The 24,867-nt window shown below is 27.5% G+C and overlaps 6 protein-coding genes across 9 annotated transcripts in view; 1 reads left to right on the top strand and 5 right to left on the bottom strand.

Annotated features, from left to right (window-relative positions):
* The window catches only part of LOC109608744 (titin), a 74,356-nt gene that overhangs the window by 19,247 nt on the left and 30,242 nt on the right, over positions 1-24,867 (top strand). For 2 of the 4 annotated variants that reach the window (XM_049961558.1, XM_049961556.1), the window contains exons 1-2: positions 5,223-5,356; positions 11,526-11,554. The exons of 1 other annotated variant lie outside the window; for it this stretch is intronic. The gene's annotated coding sequence lies outside the window, so the exon portion shown is untranslated. Of the gene's footprint in view, positions 1-5,222; positions 5,357-11,525; positions 11,555-24,867 lie in introns of those variants that run through there. One more of the 4 variants, XM_020025273.2, reaches the window with a different exon arrangement.
* Positions 13,434-14,268, bottom strand: LOC109608746 (WASH complex subunit 1-like). Its single transcript, XM_049961562.1, has 3 exons — positions 14,016-14,268; positions 13,577-13,955; positions 13,434-13,520 (listed from the first exon to the last, which is right to left on the bottom strand). The coding sequence occupies exons 1-3, from the start codon at positions 14,101-14,103 to the stop codon at positions 13,502-13,504; spliced, it is 486 nt and encodes a 161-aa protein (XP_049817519.1). The 5' UTR covers positions 14,104-14,268; the 3' UTR covers positions 13,434-13,501.
* Positions 15,669-16,539, bottom strand: LOC126264296 (uncharacterized). Its single transcript, XM_049961561.1, has 2 exons — positions 15,903-16,539; positions 15,669-15,852 (listed from the first exon to the last, which is right to left on the bottom strand). The coding sequence occupies exons 1-2, from the start codon at positions 16,477-16,479 to the stop codon at positions 15,707-15,709; spliced, it is 723 nt and encodes a 240-aa protein (XP_049817518.1). The 5' UTR covers positions 16,480-16,539; the 3' UTR covers positions 15,669-15,706.
* On the bottom strand, positions 16,865-17,847 carry LOC126266529 (histidine-rich glycoprotein-like). Its single transcript, XM_049970695.1, has 5 exons — positions 17,745-17,847; positions 17,514-17,690; positions 17,324-17,461; positions 16,944-17,114; positions 16,865-16,878 (listed from the first exon to the last, which is right to left on the bottom strand). The coding sequence occupies exons 1-5, from the start codon at positions 17,776-17,778 to the stop codon at positions 16,865-16,867; spliced, it is 534 nt and encodes a 177-aa protein (XP_049826652.1). The 5' UTR covers positions 17,779-17,847.
* On the bottom strand, positions 18,158-19,508 carry LOC126264295 (uncharacterized histidine-rich protein DDB_G0274557-like). The gene is made up of 3 exons (XM_049961560.1): positions 19,492-19,508; positions 18,513-19,116; positions 18,158-18,457 (listed from the first exon to the last, which is right to left on the bottom strand). The coding sequence occupies exons 1-3, from the start codon at positions 19,504-19,506 to the stop codon at positions 18,159-18,161; spliced, it is 918 nt and encodes a 305-aa protein (XP_049817517.1). The 5' UTR covers positions 19,507-19,508; the 3' UTR covers position 18,158.
* LOC126266524 (histidine-rich glycoprotein-like) lies at positions 22,117-23,398 on the bottom strand. Its single transcript, XM_049970685.1, has 3 exons — positions 23,387-23,398; positions 22,780-23,317; positions 22,117-22,502 (listed from the first exon to the last, which is right to left on the bottom strand). Exons 1-3 carry the CDS (start codon positions 23,396-23,398, stop codon positions 22,159-22,161), a joined length of 894 nt encoding a protein of 297 aa, XP_049826642.1. The 3' UTR covers positions 22,117-22,158.

The raw sequence follows: 24,867 nt of genomic DNA, 5'->3' as shown, positions 1-24,867 counted from the left end.
CCCTCAATCTATTGTTAGAATGGCGAGAATCGTCGTTATCAATCAATATTTCGTCGCAACTAACAAGACGATTAATAAAAGCCATATTTGCGTTGCGTGCAAGGGGAGAATTGGAAATTGTCAAATACATAATTTTGTTATCTTCACTTATTTTATGTGGAATTCATTTTTCCAATTTTGCCTTCTCTAATTGTGAATTCTTTGTCAGTACAGTCTTCGGAACTGTCATCTTCAATGCATTCAATGTCACTTTTAAATCGACGAAACCAAAATCGTAATACTTCATCATTTATAAAACTTCTTTTCCAGACGCATTGCTTCTGTTGCTTTATTCCTTTGATTACCTAAAATATATTTGCTGAAGTTATAAACTTGAAGAAATAAATAAATAGCGTAGTTAGAAAGGAGAAAGAAGGTATTAAATGCAGATTAATATAAAAATGTTAAAAAATTAAAATGTTACAATTACGATTTTGGTTTTCTCTGAGGAATATATTAAAGATCTGATCACTATAAAAATTCAGAAAGGTTAAATAACAAAACTATCAGTGTCACTTTTATAAGAAAATATTTACCAGAAATTAAAATATTTTCAAATACATACTAGTTTTTTATGTGAGATGATGACACATTTACCTACATAAGTTCAAAGATTATGTACTCCTTCACAAAGTTAGTTTAAGTTAGTTAAACCAACCTTAAATTTATGTCTAATATTTTAATTTTTACAAATAATAACGCTCAACTTACTTATATTGCATTATTCGTTTTTAAATTACTGACATCAAAATAAGCCAAAATAAGCGATTGCGTTTAAAGTTAAAATAAAATCGCACGTAATGTTATTATTAAATACGCATTTACAATTCAGATTAATTTTCATCAAGTACATTCCTGATATCAGTGGTAATATTAAACGGCCGACCGATTTCCGGTGGTGGCCGTCTTTCCGACCGTCGATAATTTATTAAAATGCCACGAACAATACGGTTCAAGGCGGGATTAAAATTCCGCGTTATTGAAAAGTGCTATTCCATATACAGCTCAGCTCAATGCTAAGTGTTTGACCGGGCACCGACGGGTTTTTAACTCGACTTATCTCTTTATAGACCCGGTGTTGCCTTTGTCCAATACCACGGCTGGTTGATCGAGGATAATCGGTTATAAGTTCTTTATGTCGTAAGATATAACGACATTTTCTCCAATGGGAGAAATGTAAATATTAGAGAAGTCGATGATTTAACTAATTCTATTCTTTTCATATTTATTAGACCTAATAAGGCTGTTGGTTGAAGTTAATAAAAAGTATTAAAAATGGTTTAGTTTTACATATACATCATACATATATTAAAGAACCTCCTTGTTGCATTATTTTAATTAAGGAGATTGTAGTTTTTCCCAAGATATGAGTTTGGATATTTTTAATGCAAGTAAGATTATTTTAGTATGTAATGTGAGCTTATAATATATAAATATAAATATTATTATTATATTGTTAAATAATTTATAATAGGTGTAACAAGACAAGGAGATTTAAAAGTCACTTATTCTGTAAGTAAATAAAATTAAAAAACGTCTAGAAGATAAGAAAATTTGCATTAAACTTAAAAATTTATTTACAAATATAAAAATAATTGAACGGAAAGTACAGTCACATCTTTAACTCATGTGACCTAGTGATGTATCTATTAATGTGTACTTTAGATAAACATTGTTCCGGTCATATTTTTTAAATTTTTGAAATATATATATATATACAATATATATTTTATATACACAATTATAATATATATATATATATATATATATATATATATATATATATATATATATATATATATATATATATATATATATTATAAGAAAAAAATATTATAATTGTGTATATAAAATATTAAATTCACTATTTTTTAAAGAAAATATATTCAACTAATCGGTAATAATTTATCATAATATTAATAATATTATGAATCATTGAGTCAGTGAGCAATAATAATGATGTATACAATGTTAAATATTGTTTAGTTAATTATTACTTGAAACTGGAATCATTTAAATAATACTAGAGAGATACTGGATTATTACTTGTCTAAAATGTAATTTTATGTATTTTGAAAGTAGTAAATTTTTCAGTATATGTTTTCCCTTATGTATAATTAGATTTTAATGAATACTAGCTCAAAACATAAATAAGAAAGAAAACATAAAAATATGAATAACTATCGTCATTAAACATATTTCAAAATATATTCGTAAGAACTGATGCTAGCACGAATATTATTATTTAAATTAACATATTATTTATTAATGTATTACGTAACGTTAGTCAAATATTGTAAATTTTGAAAAATTGTTGGTAATATAATTTTTCATATGATCTTCTGATTCACCCTGTATATGTATGTTTTGTTTTGAATTGTGCATTTTTTGGAAAAAATGTCTCATCTTAATTTGATATTCTTTCTAAAAATTATAAGAAAAATGAAAAATATTTATGAAATATTAAAGTATTTAATAAAATAAACATAAATATCTAAAATCTTAGATCTTAGATCTTGGAAACTAAATAAATTAACCCAGAAATTTAACTGCTCTTATTTTCTTATTTAGATGGTTAGATAATTGCAGCATTTACTGATTTATTCTTAATTTATTTCTGAACTTTTTAAAAAAATTAACATCATTAAAATTTCTTTAAAAACATAATAATAGTATATACTGAAAATTTCACGCTGTATTTGCAATTATAGACATTAGTTTACTACTACGTATTAGATAAATGATTTTATGGTTTGATTTTATTTTACTTGTAAATTGTATTCATTAAATTTAATGAGAAAATTATGAATCAAATTAAAAATATTTATATTCTTTAATTTTATTATTCAATTACAGTAATTTTGGTGTTAATATTAAAAAATATACAATTAATAATATTTTTTTCTTTAAAAAAGGTTTTTATAGCTATTAGTTATGAGCTAAAATTAAATTATTATATGGTCATAGAAATTTGAATATTTTAATCAACAAAATTACATAAAAATAAAAATACGTAAATAAATGACGTATTTCAGGATTTGTTCAATGATACATATCGGATATCGGTGAATATTTCTTGTATTAAAAGTAATTCCGTTATCTACAAATTAAAAAACTAAATATTCGGCTGGCATAAAGTAGAGCAATTTTTTATTAAACGTTCCTAATCCCTACAAAATCTGTAATAATTTTTAGTTTTACAGTATACACTTAAATAAACAGAGTTAATATAATGCCTCACGGATAGAAATAATCTCCAACGCGGTGAGAGAAAAATCAATATCGCTCGACGAGTAAATCGACTGCAACGCATGTTCTACAACAATTTTCAAGTAAAAAATAAAAGTGGAAGATCAAGAAATTTTATCCTACTCCAAAAAATATTCTTTCCCGAGTTCCAAGTTAAATAAAAGATCTATTTGGGACACAACTTGAAATTAACGTTTCCCCAAGAACCGTAAGAGACAAATTACTATGGGGGTGTCTTCATGCGTGAACATCAGCCAAAAAACCATTACAATTAGAGAAAAACAGACGAGCCACACTTAAGTTGCCCCATTTATATTGGACTTTAAATGATTGGAAATTAGTGATCTGGAGTGATGAATCCAGGTTTAATCTGGTTAGTATGAATCTGATGGGATTTTATATGTAAGGCGACTTATTCATGAAAGGCTTAACCCAAAGTATACTATACCCACTGTTAAACACGGCGGCGGGTCAGTAATGGTATAGAGGGAGCTACTTTTCGGGATTTGGAATGGGTCCTCTCCATCGAATAGAGGACATTATGGATCGTTTTATGTATAAAGAAATATTGAAGAACAACAGAATAATGACCCAATATTGTTATGAATTGGCCATCTCAATGTCCCGATCTAAACCACACTGAAAACTTATGAGAGATAGTGACCAACAAAATAAAACACAAAAAGTATAGTAATAAGAAATTTATTCATGGTTTTGTAGGAGGCCTGGTAAAACATGGATCCTAATATTATTGACCACCTGTTGCTTTCCATGTAAAAAAGGTGGTTGCAAGTTATTCATAATAATGGGTATTTTACAAACTATTAGTGTAGAAATAATTAAAATAACAATTACAAATTATTTGTCTAATATAACTTTAAAAAGCATAAGTTCTTGCTTTACTTTTTGCCAGCCCAAAACAAATAATCATTAGTAAAATTAAACCCTTTATTTTTTATTATTATTTAACTATGTAATTATTAAATTTAAAAATGTAAGTAAATCTTTAACATATATATTTTTTAACATAATAGCCAGGACAAAAAATATTTAAATTTTAAAAAAGTTGCATTACTTTCTGCCAATATTGAATGTTGTAACAGAAATAGATAATGAATATTCACATTGATATTCAACTTCAGAAATTTTTATGTTTATTTATGAAATTAATAAATTAATTGTATTTATTTTTAGATGTTTTATATGTATTATCAAAAATTGACTTTTAGCAATTGTTATTTGATCAAAGAAACTTGAATATATTCCTCAAGATAATTACGAAAAAATAATTAATTTTTGAATAATTTTACATCATATGGAATATGTTTTTTTAATCTAAATTACTCATTCACTTATAATTAGATTATTTTCTTATTAGTTGGGATTTTATCCAATGATTTATTAATTTTTTAAAATCTAAACTTTTTACACTATATTTGATTATTATTGAAATTAATATAATATTTTATTTAATTATTGTATATGTCATTGAGAAAATTTCAAACCAAATTAAAAACAAATCCACATTCGACACTTGATTTTTTAAAAAAAATATTTGATTAAAGTAACTTGAATAATTTAATTAATAAAATTAGAATAAAAATTATGTATTATTTATATTTTTCAATAATTTCGCAACACATACATATATATTTTTAAAATCTAAATTTCTCATTTACATTAAATTCTTACTTGTTAAGAAAATTTTTCTATTTATTTAAGATTTTAATCAATAATATTTGTTTTACTTTTAATTAAATTTTTGGAAATTTTCAACGAATTTAATAAGAATTTTATTAAAAAAACTAAGAACAAAGCGATTGTCCATTAACGAGAAGAAATACATTCCATGTAGCGTCGATATTCGTTTGGCGTCCCGACGCTCTGACCGGTGCTTCCATTTTTAGACACGGTTCAGTTTCCAACCACAATTCGGGCATCTTCGGCTCTATCTTGCAATGATTCAACATTGCAAAGCCAAACATTTTCAGTTTATTATTCGAAATGCACCTTTTCCAAAGTTTTTAGTTTTTAACGAATAGATTCGTTGGCATTGGCATAATTCCTCGTAAGTACTGCGTTTATCGGTGTTTTATTGAGTGTTGCTCGTTCACACATTGCGAAACGAACTGCCCTTTTGGTTTTTGATTCTGAAGGGCCGTATTCCGTCACTGCGCGACGTTACGCCTGTTTTTTTTTCATATTTTTCGACGTCCGACGGAAATAAACCGTAACCTCGGTTGCACCTGCACGCATTGATTATTGATAATTTGTTGTATTCCTGTGTTATTATTTTTTTTCCGTGCGCAAACGTTTCCGAAAATCCAAAAATACCACGCAAACCTTTGCCAAGACTATAAGCCAAAATCTATAAAAAATATTGTGGGTAACGCATTTTTTACGCAACACTTGCAAAATAACTTGCAATTACTTTTATATACGTTTCGATTTATTTGCCATTGCGGGCCTGACGTTATTTCGGTATTTGTAAGCGTGTAAATTGTGTGTCACGTGGAAGTTTCGTAGCCTTCGGAACGAATAATAATTCTATTTATTTCTCGAATATGTAACGTGAAGCTTATTTCGGGGGAGTTTCGAAATCTTATTGAAATTTGTTAGTCATACAACTTTCTTCGACCTTGAACTTCTCTCAGATGTGAATTGCATATCTGAAATGTGCTAAATTAATTGAGAATAACAAATGACTAAGTGATGAATTTTAATTTAATTTGTTATTTTACAATACGTAATAATATTTTGATGCCCGCATTTTGTTGTATTACTTTAAGTCATAATTTATTAAAATATAAATAGAAGATATACTTCTATTTATATTTTAATAAATGTTGACTTTTACAGTAAACAATTAACCAACAATTTTGATAACAATATTTATTTTGTTTTATAAAAATAGCCAAACCAAATATTACAAAAACTGTCAGCAAATTTAAATATTAAAGTTAAAAGTATTTTTTATTGCACTTTCCCATTTCATGAGCATCTAAATTAGAAAAGTAAGTTTTAATAAAAAAATTAACTTGCTTTATTATTTTAGTTTATTAGAAAAAATGATCATGGATAAGGTAAATCCTTCATTGAATTTATTAACAAAATTAAAAATGACACATTAAATTATGATATTCAGATTCTAATAATATTTGATCATTTATCATGATAAATAATAATAAATTTTTTTTTATCATCGACAAATACTTTTATTGTTATGTATTGTGTAAATTGCAAATAAATAATTTTATATATTTATTTCAAAATATTCAAATTTAATCGTATTTATTATTAATTCATTAACAATAAAATATTTAAAAAAAATACTACACAGAATCATTATATATTAAATATATAATTATATAATAATTATTAAAAATTCGAAAACTTAAAAATACAACAAATATGTATAAAGATAATTATTATATTTTTAAAAAATTGAAAAGTTCTGAAAAATATTCGATATTTTTTTGTTTCATTTATTATTTTGAAGCTACTTGTAATATTTATTATATATATATATATATATATATATATATATATATATATATATATATATATATATAGTTATTAAATAAATATAAAAAAAAATCTTCCAATCTACAAGTTATAATCAGTTAAAAATGCTTATTGTACCACTCCGTATTAATTTTCTTCATATTTAATATAGTTAATATAATTTTAATGAAACAAAATAAATAGTTCACAAAGCATAAATGTTAAATTTAAATACATTCAATTTATTTCTAAATTAGGTTTTTTTTCAATATATGTATATCTTTAATAAATATTAAAAAAGTGATGATAAATGCGTTTATTTTATTGTTAAATTCAACCCATTATTTTTAATAATTTAATAATTTTATGCTTCTATATACATTTCTAAAAATAATCTTCAGGGTTTGTAATTAATATTAATAATTAGTTATTAAGAATTGTATTAACAATTTAATTTAGAGAGACTAAAAGTATTTATAATCCAAATATATCACATGCATCTGTTACAACTTGACATCTAATTATTTCTTATTATTTCATTAACAATAAATTATTAATATACACATAATCATTATTTACTGAATTATCCAGAAAATTAAACATTTGAAAACTTGTCAATAAAATAAGAAAATGAAATGTACTTAAATTAATACACTAAATTATTATATTTTTCAGAAAATATGAAAAATTCTTAAAAATATTTAATATTTTTTTCTTCTATTTCTTCCTTCGATGATCAAAAATACTTATTGTATTATTCTAAATTAATTTTCTTACATTTAATAAAATGTATATTTTTTTCCTTTAGATTTAATATATTAAATATAGTAACAAAATATATGTTAAGAAACTAAATACACAGTTCACAGAGCACAAATTTCTAATTTAGATCCAAAATGTGGCATTATTTTACGAATTTATTTTAGGGAGACTGAAAAACATTTATAATACAAATACGCGTGTTTAATTTCTCAGTCGCCGATGTTAACGTTATAGGTTGAGAAATTAGCATTAATAAAAATATTATTGCAAGTTCGAAAATAATCGTTCTAAATTTAAATCGAGAAATTCTCGCAATTTTCCCGAAATAACGCATTGTTACAGAAATTACGGACGCGCACAGAGAGAGGTCTTTAAACTCGACAATTTTCGAACAACTGGTAAAACTACGTTGCTTTTAATCCGATTTATTTATTGCACCTCTAAATTTCGAATGGACGTATCAAAAATATTAATAATCATTTGAAAATATGCAGTTACTAAATGTCACATATTTTTTGGCATTTTGGCAAGTTTACAAACGGTTGCAGTGCAATTGCACATACGAGTGATTGCCTACCGTGATTTTTTTGTACTATTAATGTTTATGGTTTGTTTATCGGTTTGGGATCTGTGTGTTTTGTCTCACGAATTTTTGTTATGGTACTTAGAGTGCTTAGTCACACACGTATTGTTCGATTAACAGAAATTTTGACGAACTACGTGTTTGTTTACGTTTGAGGAATTTACGTCACACCTATGTAGTAACGACAAATTGAAAAATTATTGATATTAGTTACTGGAAAAGGTAATTTATATTTTTGGTTCATGATTTATTTGAATTAATTTTTTATATTATACATATAGTATTATGTATTTTAATATTTTATTAAAGCGCTAAATTCGTGCAAAAGTGCTTTCATAATGGTTTTTTTTGGAGCAGATATTGTAACTGATGAAGTTTTGCCAGTTTGGGTTCTTCGGTTTAGTATTGCATTGAACATGAACAACGTCAAGGTTGTCCTGATACCCACACCAATGAGGAAATTAAGTAATATCTTGAAAGTGGTTTGAAATTGGGGAGTCATTAAACTGCGACGAATCAATCACTATAAAAAGGTTACATGCAATGAAATTTATCAAAAAGCTAGACAAATGGAATCCACATAAATTGATAGGGTACAACAAAACGAAGCCTTTAACAATTGCCAATTTTTTCCTTGCACGTAAGGCAAATGAGTCTTTTTCTAATGCCTGTTACGTGCGAGTATAAATAGGTTGTTTACTATAATTCCTGACAGTTGTAGCTGATAATTCTGGTGGAATAGTACTTAAAAAATAATTTAGTCCAAGAAAGATTTTGACAAGTGTATATGGTTGCGTGTAAAATTTCATATATTACTATTTACAATGAGTATGATCATTGTATCTGTTTACTACATCTTCGTGGCAACATAAAGAACATATTAAAGACACGAAGATAGGTTCAGAATCTTAATTTATCCACCATATAGTGCAGATATTTTTCCAAGGGTTTATTATTTATTTTTGTCCAGTTTTTTACTTGAAAAAAGGCTTGATTTCGCAGAGGAGGTCCAAACTTTGTTTGACCTTCACTTCAGTTCCAAAAACTCTTGTTCTATTGTCAAAAAATAGTTGATTACTATAAAATTTATTTTGTTGAAAGTAAATTACTTTTTTCTGTACCTAATATTAAGAGTATTTCATAGCTGGCAAACATATATCACTTATTTGTGTTGTCGTAGGCACCAGTTTAATTATCCTACATTTACATTCAATATTTCTGCACTAAATTCCCATGTAAATTCATATTTTGCCCACACGTTTAAATAGCACTGGTGAAGTGTTGAAAAAAATCTTAAAATCGTTGCAGTAAGTTAGTAACTTGATTCGCGACATTGATTATACCAAATATGTACACGTCTTTGCTTCAACAAGGTTCATCGTAATATCTCGTATTTAGTGCCAGTTGCTTTGGTTAATTCAAACTTATCATCACGTTTTAATAAAGTTTATTTATATTTGTTAGTGATCTTGTTTGATCAAATTAATTAGTGCTAAACGGTGCCCGATGGTGTGGAACACGATTATTTCTAATTAATTTTATGTGCGTTCAAGTTGTTGTGTTATTTGATGACCATATGGTTGTCAGCAAATAGGTATGTCAAAATTTTCATGGAATACGCATAATTTTCAAGTGTGCATTTACGTTCTTGCTAAGGACTAATTGGAAATTGGATTATTTGGCCAATTGGTTTAAAATTAATTACATAAAAAAAATAAATTAATTAGTCGGCAACATTTATACAGTTGTTCTAGTTAAGTGCTTTGCTGCCGATTTACAGAAATAAATAATGGTGAATTGATTTGTGCCATTTTCTACATTTCTGCACAGACATAATTCTCCTTGAACCGAGTAATATGCAGTAAACATTCCTAACACACAATCTGACATTTCCCCGTTGAAAATATAAAAATAAATGCAATTTATAACAATAAAACCCACGGGCGGCGGAATTGCGCGATTTTTTTCCTGCCGTCCTGTTTTGCAGCGACCGAGCTATACTTACATTTGTGTCGTCACAAGTCTCGTAGACTTTTGTGGGCGTTGTAAAACTAAATAAACCAGTTCGCATTATTCTATTATATTCAAGCGCAAATTGTAAGTCGTTTCATGAACTTTATGAACTGTACGCTTACATACTTTAAGGGAGCTGGAGCGAATATCACTGTATTACTGCTGTATTTGTTGTGGTGCAAATACACTTCTGATTAACAAAATTTGAACACTCAGAAAAATTAACATTTATTAATGAGATTTGGTATACAAGTTAACTGTAACTTAAATAATAGTTTATTAAAAATTAAGCTGTAATTATATAACACATAAATTTGATCATGAGTGTGTAGGCCAATCTCGCAAATTTGCACACTCAGGTACTCGCCTTGGCGTGCTGTGGAATAGATTGTTAATCTATTCCTGAGGCAAAGAGTTCAATTATTCCCGGGTTGAATGGGAAGATTAGTCAGTTTTTTTCCTGCCATATCTGTAACACGAGTTTGTTCTAAACATCCCATGAAAGGAAATGTAGAGAATAAGGGGGTTTGTTGGAACACGGCGTCTAAGATACATCCGCATCTCTCCGGATATCCTATACATATCAGTACCCTGTATAACTACAAGGAGGAAGTTGTTCCCATAACACATAGTTAAAATCACTGTTCTAGAGAATATTCTGGACTACGTCTTTGTATCCGACTTCTCTCCAGCTCCATCCCATTCATCAATCCAATTCATTCGTTGGCACCATTCCAATCTTTGAGGCGGATGTTCGGAGGTCAGTGGAAGCACCAAATGCGGGTGGTACCCACAAAGACCAAGAAACCTGATACCACACCTTGTTGACGATGCACCAATTAGTACACCCACAGTATTATGCAGCTGCCACACGATTTGTCGATATATGACGGTATTACATTTCTGTAGAACCTCTTTGGCCGTCAAAAGCGTCATACACGTATTTCTCTCCGTGCTGGTCAACACCTGACCTCAGTACACACTCTTCTAACTATTTCTTTAATGGACCACCTTCTTTAAGTCCCCCTTCAGATTGGGTAAATTTACGACTGTAACGCAACATTTAACCAAGCAAAAATTGAAATAAATAAAAAGAAAAAATACAAAGAAAACCATTGGTACAAATATATCTGAAAAGTTTTAGCTATATAAACACATTATTTCTTGGTATTCGGATTTTGGTATAATATTTGGTATTTAAAGTTATAAATGGTTTTAGTGAATATTATTTTAAATGTCGATGTGGTTGAGAATTGTTAAAATATACAACGTGCTTATACAGCTTTGATTCACAACATATTTTCTCCTATTTTCCTATACATCCTTGTTGACATATTTTCGGAAATAATTAATTAATTTCGTTTGTATATTTCAGGTACGTATTTCATCAAAATTTCATAAATAGTAAGTAAAATACAATAAAAAGAATGCAATTAAAAATATTTCATATTTATTGTTTTCTAATAATTACTATTAGTAAACTATTTAACACAGTAGGTAAAATAAAATATACTAAACTAACACTACAAATAACAATAAATAACTAATAAAACATTATTAATAATATTAAAATTATTTCATATCTTTTGTATTGAAATGAGCTTCTTCTGAGTTGTAATATTAAAATATTCAGAATAGGGAAAAATAAACTATTTATTCACGTTATGTTTCTTTTATATAATACACTAATAAAATGAAATATGAATTTTTAAAGTCGCTAAACAACTCGGTTTAATTACTTTTGACGTTCATATATTAATTTAAGTTTTCATAGATACAAAAAAGGAATAATAAAAATATTAGATTAGAATTTTTGCCATCTTTAAAACATCAGACAACATAACTTTGCATTATTTATGCAATTATTTTTTTATCATAAATAAATTTTATTGCAATAGTCTAGACAATTACTTTCTATCTTTAGATAAAACTTTTAGGATTTATTAGCTCGAAAAATGAACAATTTATCAAATCTACATTATCTTCTCATTATTAATAATGTATGTGTTTTCCTAGCAATTAAGATGCATAATTAAAACAGTTTTACAAACATATGCAGATGAATCATAACTTATTAGATTCATAATAGCGTGTCATTTTGGAATTTTAGCCTACGCATATTTACAATATTAGCCATTTTACTGTGTACAAATTTACAGTAAAGTGATTTATTTATTAAATGTCACATTAATTGGACCAGATAAAATTTAAGCACCGCCGATAATTACAAAAATTCCTTAAATTTGTCCTAAACAACTTACGTGGGTGATTATAAATAAAACACTCGTTCCTAAAATGTTTGAAATTGGAAATTAGGTTTCCATAGCCAAAATTGTAAGTTGGGCATCGAGCCAATACGCAAACATGTATGTCCTGTCATGGTGTCTATAATAAAACGCATAAGATGTGTTTATTCGGTTTTGATACACGTGGACACATTCTTCAGCAATTAATATACACTTACTGTTTATTAAATATAATGTGACGAGTTAAAAAATTGATCATTTAGTTGCTCAAGTTAATCTTAATTAATTAATTTATGTTATTACGGTCATAAACGATTAGTTACAATGATTGTTCACATGTTCTTACAGATATTATCTATTTTCCTAATTAAATCTTTGTTTAATTGATTAAATAATAAAGTTAAGAATTATCAATTGTTTCATCTTTGAGAAATAAGAAATGGAAACAGTTTTAACTCAAAATTCTTCTTTTTAGAAGGAAATTAATAATTCTGATAGTATTTGATTTATTCAGATAACAGTTTAAAAAATTTACAACATATGTGTTATATGTTTATTTTCATTATTATGATATATTTAATTAAACATTGAGATATCGAGATAATAAAATCTTTTTTTTCTAGAATGCAATTAATAATTTGAATGGTAATCTCAGATTAGCATGTTTGAAGGTAATTATAAATATGTCTAAAATTTTTATCAGATAAAATATTGATTTAAAAGCTTATTTACTTTGCTTCGATGCGTTGAAATAGACATTCATGAAAAATATAACGCAATTGTTTTTCCCAATTTAAAATTAACTTAATAACATAGCTCAAAACTTCCAAGGTTCTACTTTTAATTAAACTTACTTTGACCGTGAGATAATCCAAATATAGAACAGTGTTATTTAATTATATATTTTTATTCTGGATTTACCATAATACACTAAAGCATTTTGAACTATCATCAATTAAATAGAGAATGTCAACTGTGTGTAATTATTAATGACATCCTTGAATCGATGAAAGGAAATTAAATAAAATTTACTAACATCTTATTAATTTGTTTTATTATTAAATACAGCAATATGTAAAATAAATTAAATTCCCCTCAGTCTTCTTTAATAATATGTTCCGTATCTGAAAAATATTAAATTAAAAAGCCACTTTTAATAAAAATAAATCGATTTACGTACGGTCTTCTTTCCCTATTTTGGATACCAATAGATGCTGTCTGCGATTGTGAACTGGATTGATGTTCGTGTTCATCTACATGTTCCAAATTGTAGTCGCCTCCATGTATTTCGTTGATGTGCTCATGGTGTCCGTGATTTTGGGCATTGTTTTGAGCCTGGGATAGGTTTATGTTGATCACATTGGGTTTGGTGTATGGCGGGACGACTGGTGGAGGTGGTGGAGGAGGTGGCGGTGGGTACGGAGGGTAAACCGGGTAAGGAGGGTAAGGATATGGCGGAGGATATTGTGGATAACCACCGAAACCACCTTGATAACCACCACCGAAACCTTTCAGTTTTTGGAGAAGTCCGAAGGAACGAACTTGACGTGTGTCTCTGACTGTAGACGACAAAAAATTTACATAATTGAGAGTAAGGAAGATGACAACGGTTTACTTACTTAGTGCATCATTATTGTTGGCACTTTCGACCACTTCCGACAATGCAACGAATAGACACACAAATAATCCCGTTCTCACACCAAACATCTTGATTATGATTATTTTGCATCCATTGCAAATATCCTTTTATTTGGATTGTCCCCACCTTGTGAATTTCTTGTTAATCTTGACAGACAAAATCAGAAGGTCGTTAATCGCAAATCAGGAGTTCAGGGCAAACTGAATAAATTAATCAATAATACCCATAACAGTTTTGTGTAGGTGTATAATTTTTGCATTACTAATACCTCACTGTACTATCACATTTTTATAGGACGCTCATTGCAAAACCAACAAAAAGTATATAAACGTACATATTTTTTAAATTATAAAAAAATGCTAAAAATCATTTTACGCCATACGTTTAAGTATACTTATTTTTATAGAATTGCAAACTAAACTAGGAATGGCGTTAAAACCGATTTATTTCTTTATGGAAAAACAATAAACGAAGAAAACAATTTACAGTTACAACTGCACGTATAAATATTTATAGACTTAAATGCACCATTCAGCAATTTTAATTAAAGTTTTTAGAAGAATCACATGTATCATTTTCCAAGAAATGTGTTACACCATGATTTGTCTCTAAGTTGGTCATTCATTACTTGAAACGGAAGAAACCGTAAGTAGTCCATAACAATTAAAAATAGCCTAAATCATAGCAAATTACGTTAAACTTAGGCTGTTTATAAAAATGAGTCAAAATGTTTAAAAATAGTCGTTTAATGGGTCAAATAAGTGAATGTACGTTTAATTCGTTTTTTTGGGATTCGGAAATGGCATTGAATGTTCAAGAACTGAATAAATTTTGCACATTTTAACATGTTATTATATAATAATTTATAGGCAATCCATAAACCATCTAATCGGCCTAGATCGATGATGGAAAATTTTGCCCAATGTAAGATGTATAACATTTACTTATGTATTATTCTTATAAGTATATGTTACAGTTAATGCGCAATTTTGACTGGGTCATACACAAACTAATTTGGCTATTTTGATAGAAAAATCAATTTCGTCTAAATTAGCAGTTAGTTTATTGACTAGCCAAGTATTCCGGTTAATGTAGTTGATTAATGGAGAAATTTAAAATAAGTACACTGTTTGAACATTATTCAAAATAATGTAACTAATTACCTTAATTTTTGTTTAGTAACTACAATTCCTGCTTAATTTTATAATAAAGTTACGAAAGATCTTTTATTTTCTTGAGTTGTTCAATTAAAACCATGTTCAAGAACAAGCTACAATAAATAATTTTGTTTTGGTTACTTTTTAAAACCATCCCTTTTTCATGTTAACTTAACTGTTTTGGATAGCATTTAAACTATCCGATTAGTTTATACTTCTTAATGATCTGAACTACTAGATCATTGGTGTCTTCTATCAAAATAGTTAATGGTTTTGTTAGTTTATAAGTTATCCACTAAATTTTGAACTCCTGAAGTTTGCACTAGCCGTAACGTGTGAATTTCAGATTTGAAAGTAAACGTTCTCCTGCTAACGTTTGTTATATGCAACTCAACTTACATCTTCGACATCATTATGTAGCAGCTTCCTAGCAAATATAATTTTCTTGAATGTAGTTTATAAATTAAATAAAACAATTATATAAAATTTTTGATTTGCTATATTAGTATTGAATTTATGGTTTATCATGAGTTCTGTGGCTTATGGAATTCTTACGCACATGATGATGATGTTTGCATTGCTTATGATGATTATAATGTGCAGTGCAGTCATGAGTCTTTTCTTCTTCGTCATCAGCATGTTGGTATTGGTACCTTTGCTCTGAAAAGTATTAATGTTAAAATAGAATTGTTTTAATTAAATCAATTTACCATGAGACACTGGTATTTTTGGAGTATGTCTTTTATATTCGTTTGAATGTTTGCACAGTCTTTTGCATGTGTGATTATTTACATAATCCCTAATTTGTGAACTATCTGATTCATGGGTATTACAAATATTTTCTGGATTCTCCATTGATGAAGATTCTTCTCCTAAAGTCTTCTTGTCAACTAATTTATAATCGTGCTTAAGCCTTTTACATGTAATTTGACCTCCAATTTTGTCCTTTTTCTTAATTTTTTTCGGAGATAACTTTTTGTTAGTTCCCTTTAAACATGCAAGTGATGACTTAAAACTATTCGGGTCTGACGCTTCCACCAATATCAGTTTTTTGTACAGCCTTTTAATTTCTTGGATGGTTTCTTCCTTAAATGTTTTTAAGTCTGTTTCTTCTTTGGGAGTTGCTTTCTTTTTTTGGTTCGAATTGGGTCGTTTCTTGCAGTGTTTTGCTTGTTGTTTCAATGATGTATTAGAATTATTTTCGTCAGTTGATTCTTCTAATGAATCTTCATTAAAGTTTTCATCACTATTTTTAAACAGTATTTCAGTGTGTAATTCTTCGCTCATTCTATGCTATGAAATGAAGATGAGTATGAAAAATGATTAATTTTTTGATGACTAGTAATTTGACAGCAATGACAAGATGACAAAATGATAACAAATAAGGCTATAAACGGGTTCGAATAACAAACAACTTTGTTAAATTAATATAATTTTTAGTTATAGTTGTTTTCTTTTTTAATCAGATAATCGGGTTAAAACAAATAATTGACTTACAATTATAAATTAACAATTAATATTACACTACATTTTCTTGTCTTTCTTTAAGTTGATAATTTTATTAATATTATTAAATATTATTACAAGTATGTTACTTGTATTTGAGGAAGGTAAAAAATTTATTTTATCTAGTTGCTAAATTAAAAGAATATACATATATTTTTAAACAATTCTATTCATCAGACACTGAAAATTCAAAATATTAAAAATACTATGTGATGTACTCGTGCTCATGCTTGGGATGATAGCACGGTAATGACTGTGATCATGCTTGAGATTGTTATGTTTGTCATCATGAATAAAGTCGTGACCGTGCTTAAATTCATTTTTGTGCTCATGGTGGTTTTCATGATTATTGTCCTTGTCATTGCTGTGCTCAGGATCGTGTTTGTGTTCGGAGTGTTGATCATGATGATCAATATCTGGAACAGAAAACAAGAGTTTGGTTATGTCTAAGTGTTAAAAATAAAAAAAAATATGATTCAACTAATATTTTTAAATACTCTTACAAAATGCCTTATTTGCATTTGAGGAAATCCAATATTTTTATTCTTATCTAACAATAAAAATTTAAAAACATTACAAATAATCAACCATAGGTAGTTCTTGTACTCATGCTTCGCATGATTACCGGGCTGTTGTCCTTGCTTATGTTTATCTGTGTGATCATCGTGGTTTTCATGTTTGTGGTGATGGCTGCGATTATGACCGTTTTTGTGTCCATGCTTGTACTCGTCGTGATGTTCATGCTTGCCTTCGGAATGATGATCTGAAATAAAAGAGCAGTTAGTCTACGTCTGGTTGTTAAAATTTGGTTTTACTTTCATCTTCGTGATGATGGACATGACGATGGTTTTGCTTGTGGTTATTCTTATACTTGTAGCTGCTACCATTTGTCTTGATTCTTACATGAATTTTTTTGTCCCGGTGTGTTAGGTCAATCGTTATATTATCATAATGAGTTCTGTGTCTGTGTTTCTGGCAACGGGGTTGTTGTTCTGAAGTAAATCAATGGAAAGAGTTTATGATTGGAATTATCTGTTTTGAATTACGTCTTTTCTTGTAGTCTTTTTCTGTAACAACCATTGTATTATTTTCGTTAGTTTCTATTGAGTCTCCAATACTTCGTCTGCACACTCTATGCTACAAATTGAAAATAATTATAGAAGAGGAATTATTTTGTAATTAATAACAATTTGACACTTAAAAATGACAAAATTATAATTTATAATAATATAAATGTGCCTAAGCAACAACACTCATATAAATGGGTAAAGTAAATAAAACTTAATTTTAATATTTTTTGACATAATATAACAAAATTTCCATGTTTTATTTCTAGTATTGCAGACCAAATTTTATTTTGTCTAGTAAATTAAAAGAATTATTTTTTATTTTTAAATAACTTTATTCAAATAACAACAAAAGCACAAAAACATAACAAATAACTGTACTCCATCAAACATCTACCACTTGTGGTGCTTCTTGTGGGAATGCTTGTGTTCATGCTTGGCATGATGACCGTGATGATGATGGTGGCCATGCTTGTGATGATGGTCATGCTTGTTGTCATGATGATGGTCGTGACCGTGCTTATGTTCATGTTTGTGATCGTGATGGTTTTCATGTTTATGATCCTCGTGATGGCTATGCTCATGACCGTGTTTGTGTTCGTGCTTGTGGTCATGATGGTTCTTGTGTTCATGCTTGTGGCCGTGGTGATGTCCGTGCTTGTGTTCGGAGTGGTGGTCATGATGATGTTGGTCTGAAACGAAAAATCGTAGTCAGTATATGATTAGGTGTTAATAATTTGTACTTACTTTTATGTTCGTGATGATGGCCATGATGATGGTCGTGCTTGTGATGGTTCTCATGCTTGTGACCGTGTTTATGACCATGTTTGTGCTTGTGCTCGTTCTCGTGCTTATGGTGATGATGCTCATCATGTTCGTGGGTAGCCTTGTGCTTATGCACGTGCTCCTGTTTGTGATCGTGCTCATGAAGGTGCTTGTGTTGATGATAATGGACTTCTTTCTTTCCTTTTTTATGATGATAACCGTAGTAGCCTAGGTCATCTCTTTGTTCGTATCTAGCCGGAGCGCTGTATGGTACGGCTGAGGCCGCATCGTCATAGTCTTCTCTTACACCCAAGTCGTCGACTTCCGCCTCCACTGGGCCGCCCTCAGCGAAATCATAGTCTGGAGTTCTGCTACCTCCGTATGTTAAATAATTGACTCTCGAATAGCCCGGATTTATGTACGCGCTGTGTATATTATTGCTCGCAGGCACGTAGTTGCCGTAGACGATTGGCTTCTGTTGGTTTTGAGCAATGCTTACATACGACTTAGCTTCTTCATCTAGTTCTGGATCTACTTTTACTGCGGCAATTGCGCACAATCCAATAATAAACACATTCGCGAAAACCTATTGATTTTAAAATAAAATTAGTAATTACATTCAAATTAAAATACATGTAACATGAAAAAATATCAGAGTGTGTAATTAGTTGTGAAAGTTCAAACACTGGAGTTTTGTTTCGTGACACTTTTCATTTTGTTTTTGGCGACAACATATTGCAGGCGTTTCTAGAGCATCAACATTTTATTTATTAATTAGATGCGTATATATTTCCTTAATTACTATAAAAATACCACATAAAAAACCTAGCCCATTTTATTAAATTGTAAACAGATTTCCCTGTTTTAATGTCATTTCTATATTAGACTATTTAAAAGTTCTTTCTAATTAGAAATGTTACCGATCGACATAAGATAAATTATCGTAAGTGAGAAAACTTACCCAAGCTCCTCCCATGGTGCAAAAGTGACTAAGCAAACCAAGCTGAGAGTGTGCCTTCTGAGTCGTGCCGCACATTATTTATATTAAACAAAAAGTACCACCACCCGTCTACCCAGCCATTTCTTCTCGCTTCATAAACTTCCGATTTAATGCAAATTTAGATTATAGACTATGTACTTTACGTTTTTCCATTGGGTTCATTAGTTTTAAGTTTCTGTCTGGTTATTTTTTAAAGGCGTAATTAGTTATTAATTTAGCGCGCTGGGCTGTCTTGCATAAAGTGAAAACGGGACAAATTAACTCAATTTTTCTGAATTTATTATCGGAATAATTAACAATACCAGGTACGGTGTATACGTTATTTAATTGTTAGGAAATTTAATGTTCGTTAGAGTCAATTGATTATATAATAAAAAAATATCCGGTCGTTTGAATTAAATTATTCGTTAAACAAATAGTACGATTTCGACAAAATTACAAAAATATCTCTTTTAAATATAATTTTTTATAGGTTATGTTATATGTTATTTAATATTGAAGTAGGTATGTAGTAGAATATGCAAAATAATTATTTGTAAATAGTTTAAAAAATTATACACAATAATACATTTAATCCATTACAATAAGATAAAATCATACATATTTTATTATGTATCTCTTTTGTGGTATTCAATTAATTAAAATTATTATTAAAGATATTTACCATAACAATATATTATAAGAAGAGAAAAAATCATAATAACAAATTAGTTCTTAATAGATGAAGATTATATTAATTTAAAAATGTCTGTTTTTCGTTCTACTTAATTAAAAGATTATTTTTTTGTTTACCTCTATTTTTATCTTTCTCAATTTCTTTTTTCTTTATTAAAAATTATTTCGAGAAAAAATGAAAGCATAATATTCAATTTAATACTGAAGTAGGAAATTTGTAGTAAAATATAAAAATTCCATTTTATTTAATTAAATAATTAAATTTTATTTTTATTCTCCGCCATTTTTATGTTATTTAATGTCAGAAGAAATTCATTTCTTATTAGAAAATTGTAATAAAATATAAATATGCAAAAAAGTTTAAAAAATCCATTTAAAATCAGTTTAATTTATTTAAAAATCTAGACATGAAAATAATCGTATTATCATAACATAATTACACTTTAATTTTTAAGAAATGAAGATTACATCATATTTAAAAACATATATTTTTCGCTCCATTTAATTAAAAAATTAAATTTTATTTTTGTTTATTTTTATGTTATTTATTTTGTTTTTTAGTTGTAACAAATTATTTTGGACAGAAGGGGAAACATCTTTTTTTTAATACTAAATTAGAAATTTTGTAGTTAAATATAAATCCAAAATAAATTATTTTTATTATTAAATTAAATTATATTTATTATTATTCTTAAATTTATTAAAAAACCTTTTAATAATTTTAACAATCTTTTGCAAAGACAAGATAAAATCGTATAATCATAATTATAAATATAAATGGAAATATTATAAAATAAAAAATAAATTATTTTCTAAATAGTATCAAAACATTTTTAAGTAAGGTAAATAGAGTAAATTTAATAAATTTAACGATGTGTTATTAATGTTAAAAATAAGATGAAACCGTATAATCATAATTTAAATTAGTAGTTTATTAAATGAAAATCATTTTATATTTAAAATCATACTTTTTCTGTACATTTAATTAAAAAAAATAAATTTTATTTTGGTTTAGCTTTAATTTTGTACCAAATTACTTTGGACAGAAGAATACACATGATATTTATGGTATATATATATATATATATATATATATATATATATATATATATATATATATATAGACACAAAAAAATATATATAAATTTAGCAATTTATCTTTATTTTTTCGTAAAAAAAGTAAATTTTTTCTGTAGTTAATAGTTTTACTAAATTATATTTTAATGTGACACATTAGCCAATAAATAAATATTTTAATAATATTATTATTATAAAAGACATAACATCGAACATTTTTATGGTTTACTTTTAGTATAATAAATATTATAAATTTGTGTTGTATTTTATTATATTTATTCTTTGATAACATAATAAGAATATTTAGAAAAAACTATTCACGAACATTTAATAAATTTTGTTTATAAAAATACATATTAAAATAGTAAAAAAATATATATAAAAATATATATCATACATTCATTTTTATATTAAAATAACAAAATTGTAAGAAAATGTATAATTTTTTATTTCTAACTATATTTATTTTTAAAGAGTTATATTTGGAATATATTTTTCAAAAATATTATATTTTTTTAATACAAAAATTTATTCATCATTTAATATTAAATTACTTTAATACATTTTGATGATGTTTTAGTTAAAATTTGAAATGTTACTAAATTTACACGAACATTTTATACTTTATATGCAATTTACTTATCAAATAATAAATAAAATATATTAAAATTCTAAAAAGGAGAATGCATTTCAGAAACTTTCAGAATATTTTTTTAATCAAACATGTAATTGTTAATGTTATAATTTTAAAAATTTTCATATTCCAACAAAATCTTTTCTTTTAATTCACATATTTTGTCAAGAAATTGAGGGGGTTGAAGTAAATACTTCGCGTTGGTTTTTTAAAGTTTATTATCAAAATAAATATGTTTACAACTACGATCCCCTGATATAATAAACCGCCTGTCCAAGATCGTGATGGCCGTGCCAGGGTTTAGATTGATGGGCATGCTCATGTTTATGTTTGGCGTGATGGTCATGATGATGTTTATGATCGTGTTCGTTATGATGGTTATGTTTATGATTCTGATGGTGTTCATGGGCATGTTTGTTCTCATGTTTGTGATCATGGCTGTGATCCTGTTTGTGCAAATGACTGTGGTCATGCTTGTGCTCTCCTTTATGACTGTGCTCGTGTTTGTGGTCGTCCTTGTGCTCGTGCTTGTGGTCATGCTTATGGTCATGTCCGTGTTCGGCCTTGTGCTCGTGACCATGCGATTCTGTAAGAGAAACATTGGATTAGATATTAAATAACAAAAACTATAAAGGAAAATGTACCTTTGTGTTCGTGATGATGACTGTTATGGTGACCATGTTCATGATGGGCCTTATGATCATGCAAATGTTTGTTTTCATGATGATGTTTATGGCCCTCTTTATGGTCATGGCCATGCTTTTCTTTGTGGCTATGTGCTGATTTATGTTTATGTATATGTTCTTGCTTGTGGTTATGTTCATGCAAATGTTTGTGTTGGTGATAATGAATCTCTTTCTTGCCTTTATTATATTTTATGTAGTAGTATGATGTGTCGTCTCTGTTCCCTTTTGGATCATAGCCTTCATTGGTCGGGCTGTATGTTTCAGGTTGATCTTCTTCTTGTTCGTTGTAAACTGGTTCATTTTGAATGTACGAATCGTCTGTCACTTCCTCTGGTTCCTGATATTCCTGGTTTTCTTGATTTTCTTGATTATCTTGATAATCTTCCGCGTATTCGGGGTTTTCGCCATCCTCAACGTAACTGTGCACATGTTGTGCCTCCTCTGCTTCTGAATTTCGGTTGGCTATAATCGGATTCTGTTGATTCTCTTGCTGCAATTGTTGTTGCTGTTGTTCAACTTTTTGTCCAACTATTGGTATTAAATATGATGGGGAAGGTCGAATTGTGTTTGAGTAGTATACTGGATTGTTTGGATACCGATAGTATGTGATGAACGGTTGAGGATGTTCAGTTGGCTCTTCCGCGTTTTCATTCTTCGCTGCAACCTCTTGAGCTACAGTCAAACATAATGTCGCGAGAAATGCGCAACCTATTACCTAAAATTGAAAAAATAAAATGGCAGTTGGAAAATGTGTGAAAATGTGTTTTCGAAGCATTGTACTTACAAGTGCTCCCATGGTGCTCTCTATTGATTTAGATTAGCCTACCACGCTGAGAGTGATGACTTTCTTCTGTCCACCATCACTTTTATACGTTAGTATTTCGCCCATGCCTATTAACAGTCCATGTCGTGAATAATTATAAGAATTTTCATTTTCATAGTATTAAATTATATGCGCGTTTATATAATTAGTTAAACTGATAATTAGATTTCAATTAATGGGCAAAAGTTTGCAATAAAAACCGGAGTAATGGTCATGGTTGTAGTTTACGGTCGTAGTGTCTTTATATTAATTATCGTATTATGTTTCTATACTGTACAAATCAATGTTTTATCCCAGAAATGTGTATTTGCATAATGATTATTTGATTCAGTCTACTAATTTGTTAAAGTAGTACACACAACCGTAGTAAATTCCATTAATGTATTCATGTGTTAATTTCCAATATGTTTTATTAATTGTTTATTAAAGGAAATAAATGCTAATATTGTTAATCTTAATAATGAAACTAAGCGAGGAAATAATAATAAATTTAAATTAGCAGTTAATGTTTTATATCATTAATTCTAAATACTTACTTTATCTACTTAAAATAACAACTAAAAATTTACGGGAAACAAATTATTAATTTCTCTCCGAATTGATAAATTATCATTCATAATTTATTGCATACAAATAAACGTAAATATTTTCATAAAAAGATAAAAATATATTCCATTTTTAATTTATTAATAATAAAATAGAAATAATAATAATTAGTAATTAAAATTTAAACAAAACTTATTTGATAATCAAAAACATAAAAAATATACAATAATTTAATATAATAATATAAGAAAAATAGATATAGATGATGATGAATTGGGAGTAATTATATTCAAAGAAAATTTAATATTAAAATCAAAACTAATTAAAAAAAAAACATCTAAATAGTTTAACAGTTAAAATAATTTTACATCTATTACAAGAATTTTGATAATAATAAAAAATATAATAAACTATTTTTAAAGAAATTTCTTTTTTATATTTTTTAAACCAAATTAATTTTAAAATGAAATTGTCGCATTTTAAATTTATTTTTATTTAAAAAATAATTTTTTTATTAAATTTTGTAATAAGTATGTATATAAAGTAGTTTATAAGTTAACTTTTTATTTATTTATTTCTTATGTCTTATACATCTTTAAGACGAACTAATTTGATACTAAATTTGCAAACATCTCCAATATCTTTTTCGGTGTTATATTTAAATAGAGTATTTTTCTATATCGATAATTACAAATTAAAAACTCTGCATTTTTTTAAAAAAAAATAAGTGTGACTTAAAAGCATAATAATTTGAAATTTATTTTATAAACAATAATATAATATATCATATTTGTTAACACAATTTCTTCCTAAATAAATTATAAAATTATTTTACTACACATTTAATATTTTATGGATTTTTATTTATTAAATTTTCTTGGGTAACCATTTTAAAA

Source organism: Aethina tumida, chromosome 1 (genome assembly GCF_024364675.1).
Source record: "Aethina tumida isolate Nest 87 chromosome 1, icAetTumi1.1, whole genome shotgun sequence".
NCBI lineage: Eukaryota > Metazoa > Arthropoda > Insecta > Coleoptera > Nitidulidae > Aethina > Aethina tumida.
Note: the sequence above shows the minus strand (reverse complement) of the source record. Positions and strands in the feature narration are given on the sequence as shown.

Bases quoted from the DNA above. Each gene is read 5' to 3' on its own strand.
- LOC109608746 (XM_049961562.1), bottom strand. From the start codon at position 14,103: ATGTTTGGTGTGAGAACGGGATTATTTGTGTGTCTATTCGTTGCATTG. The intron at 13,956-14,015 runs GTAAGTAAACCG...TGTCGTCTACAG, and splicing joins CAACAATAATGATGCACTAA to TCAGAGACACACGTCAAGTT.
- LOC126264296 (XM_049961561.1), bottom strand. From the start codon at position 16,479: ATGAGCGAAGAATTACACACTGAAATACTGTTTAAAAATAGTGATGAA. The intron at 15,853-15,902 runs GTAAATTGATTT...AATACTTTTCAG, and splicing joins AAAAATACCAGTGTCTCATG to AGCAAAGGTACCAATACCAA.
- LOC126266529 (XM_049970695.1), bottom strand. From the start codon at position 17,778: ATGGTTGTTACAGAAAAAGACTACAAGAAAAGAC. The intron at 17,691-17,744 runs GTAATTCAAAAC...GATTTACTTCAG, and splicing joins AAAAGACTACAAGAAAAGAC to AACAACAACCCCGTTGCCAG. The intron at 17,115-17,323 runs GTAATCATGCGA...TTTCTGTTCCAG, and splicing joins TAAGCAAGGACAACAGCCCG to ATATTGATCATCATGATCAA.
- LOC126264295 (XM_049961560.1), bottom strand. The intron at 18,458-18,512 runs GTAAGTACAAAT...TTTTCGTTTCAG, and splicing joins CCATCATCACGAACATAAAA to ACCAACATCATCATGACCAC.
- LOC126266524 (XM_049970685.1), bottom strand. The intron at 22,503-22,779 runs GCAAGAAAGAGA...TTTCTCTTACAG, and splicing joins CTACATAAAATATAATAAAG to AATCGCATGGTCACGAGCAC.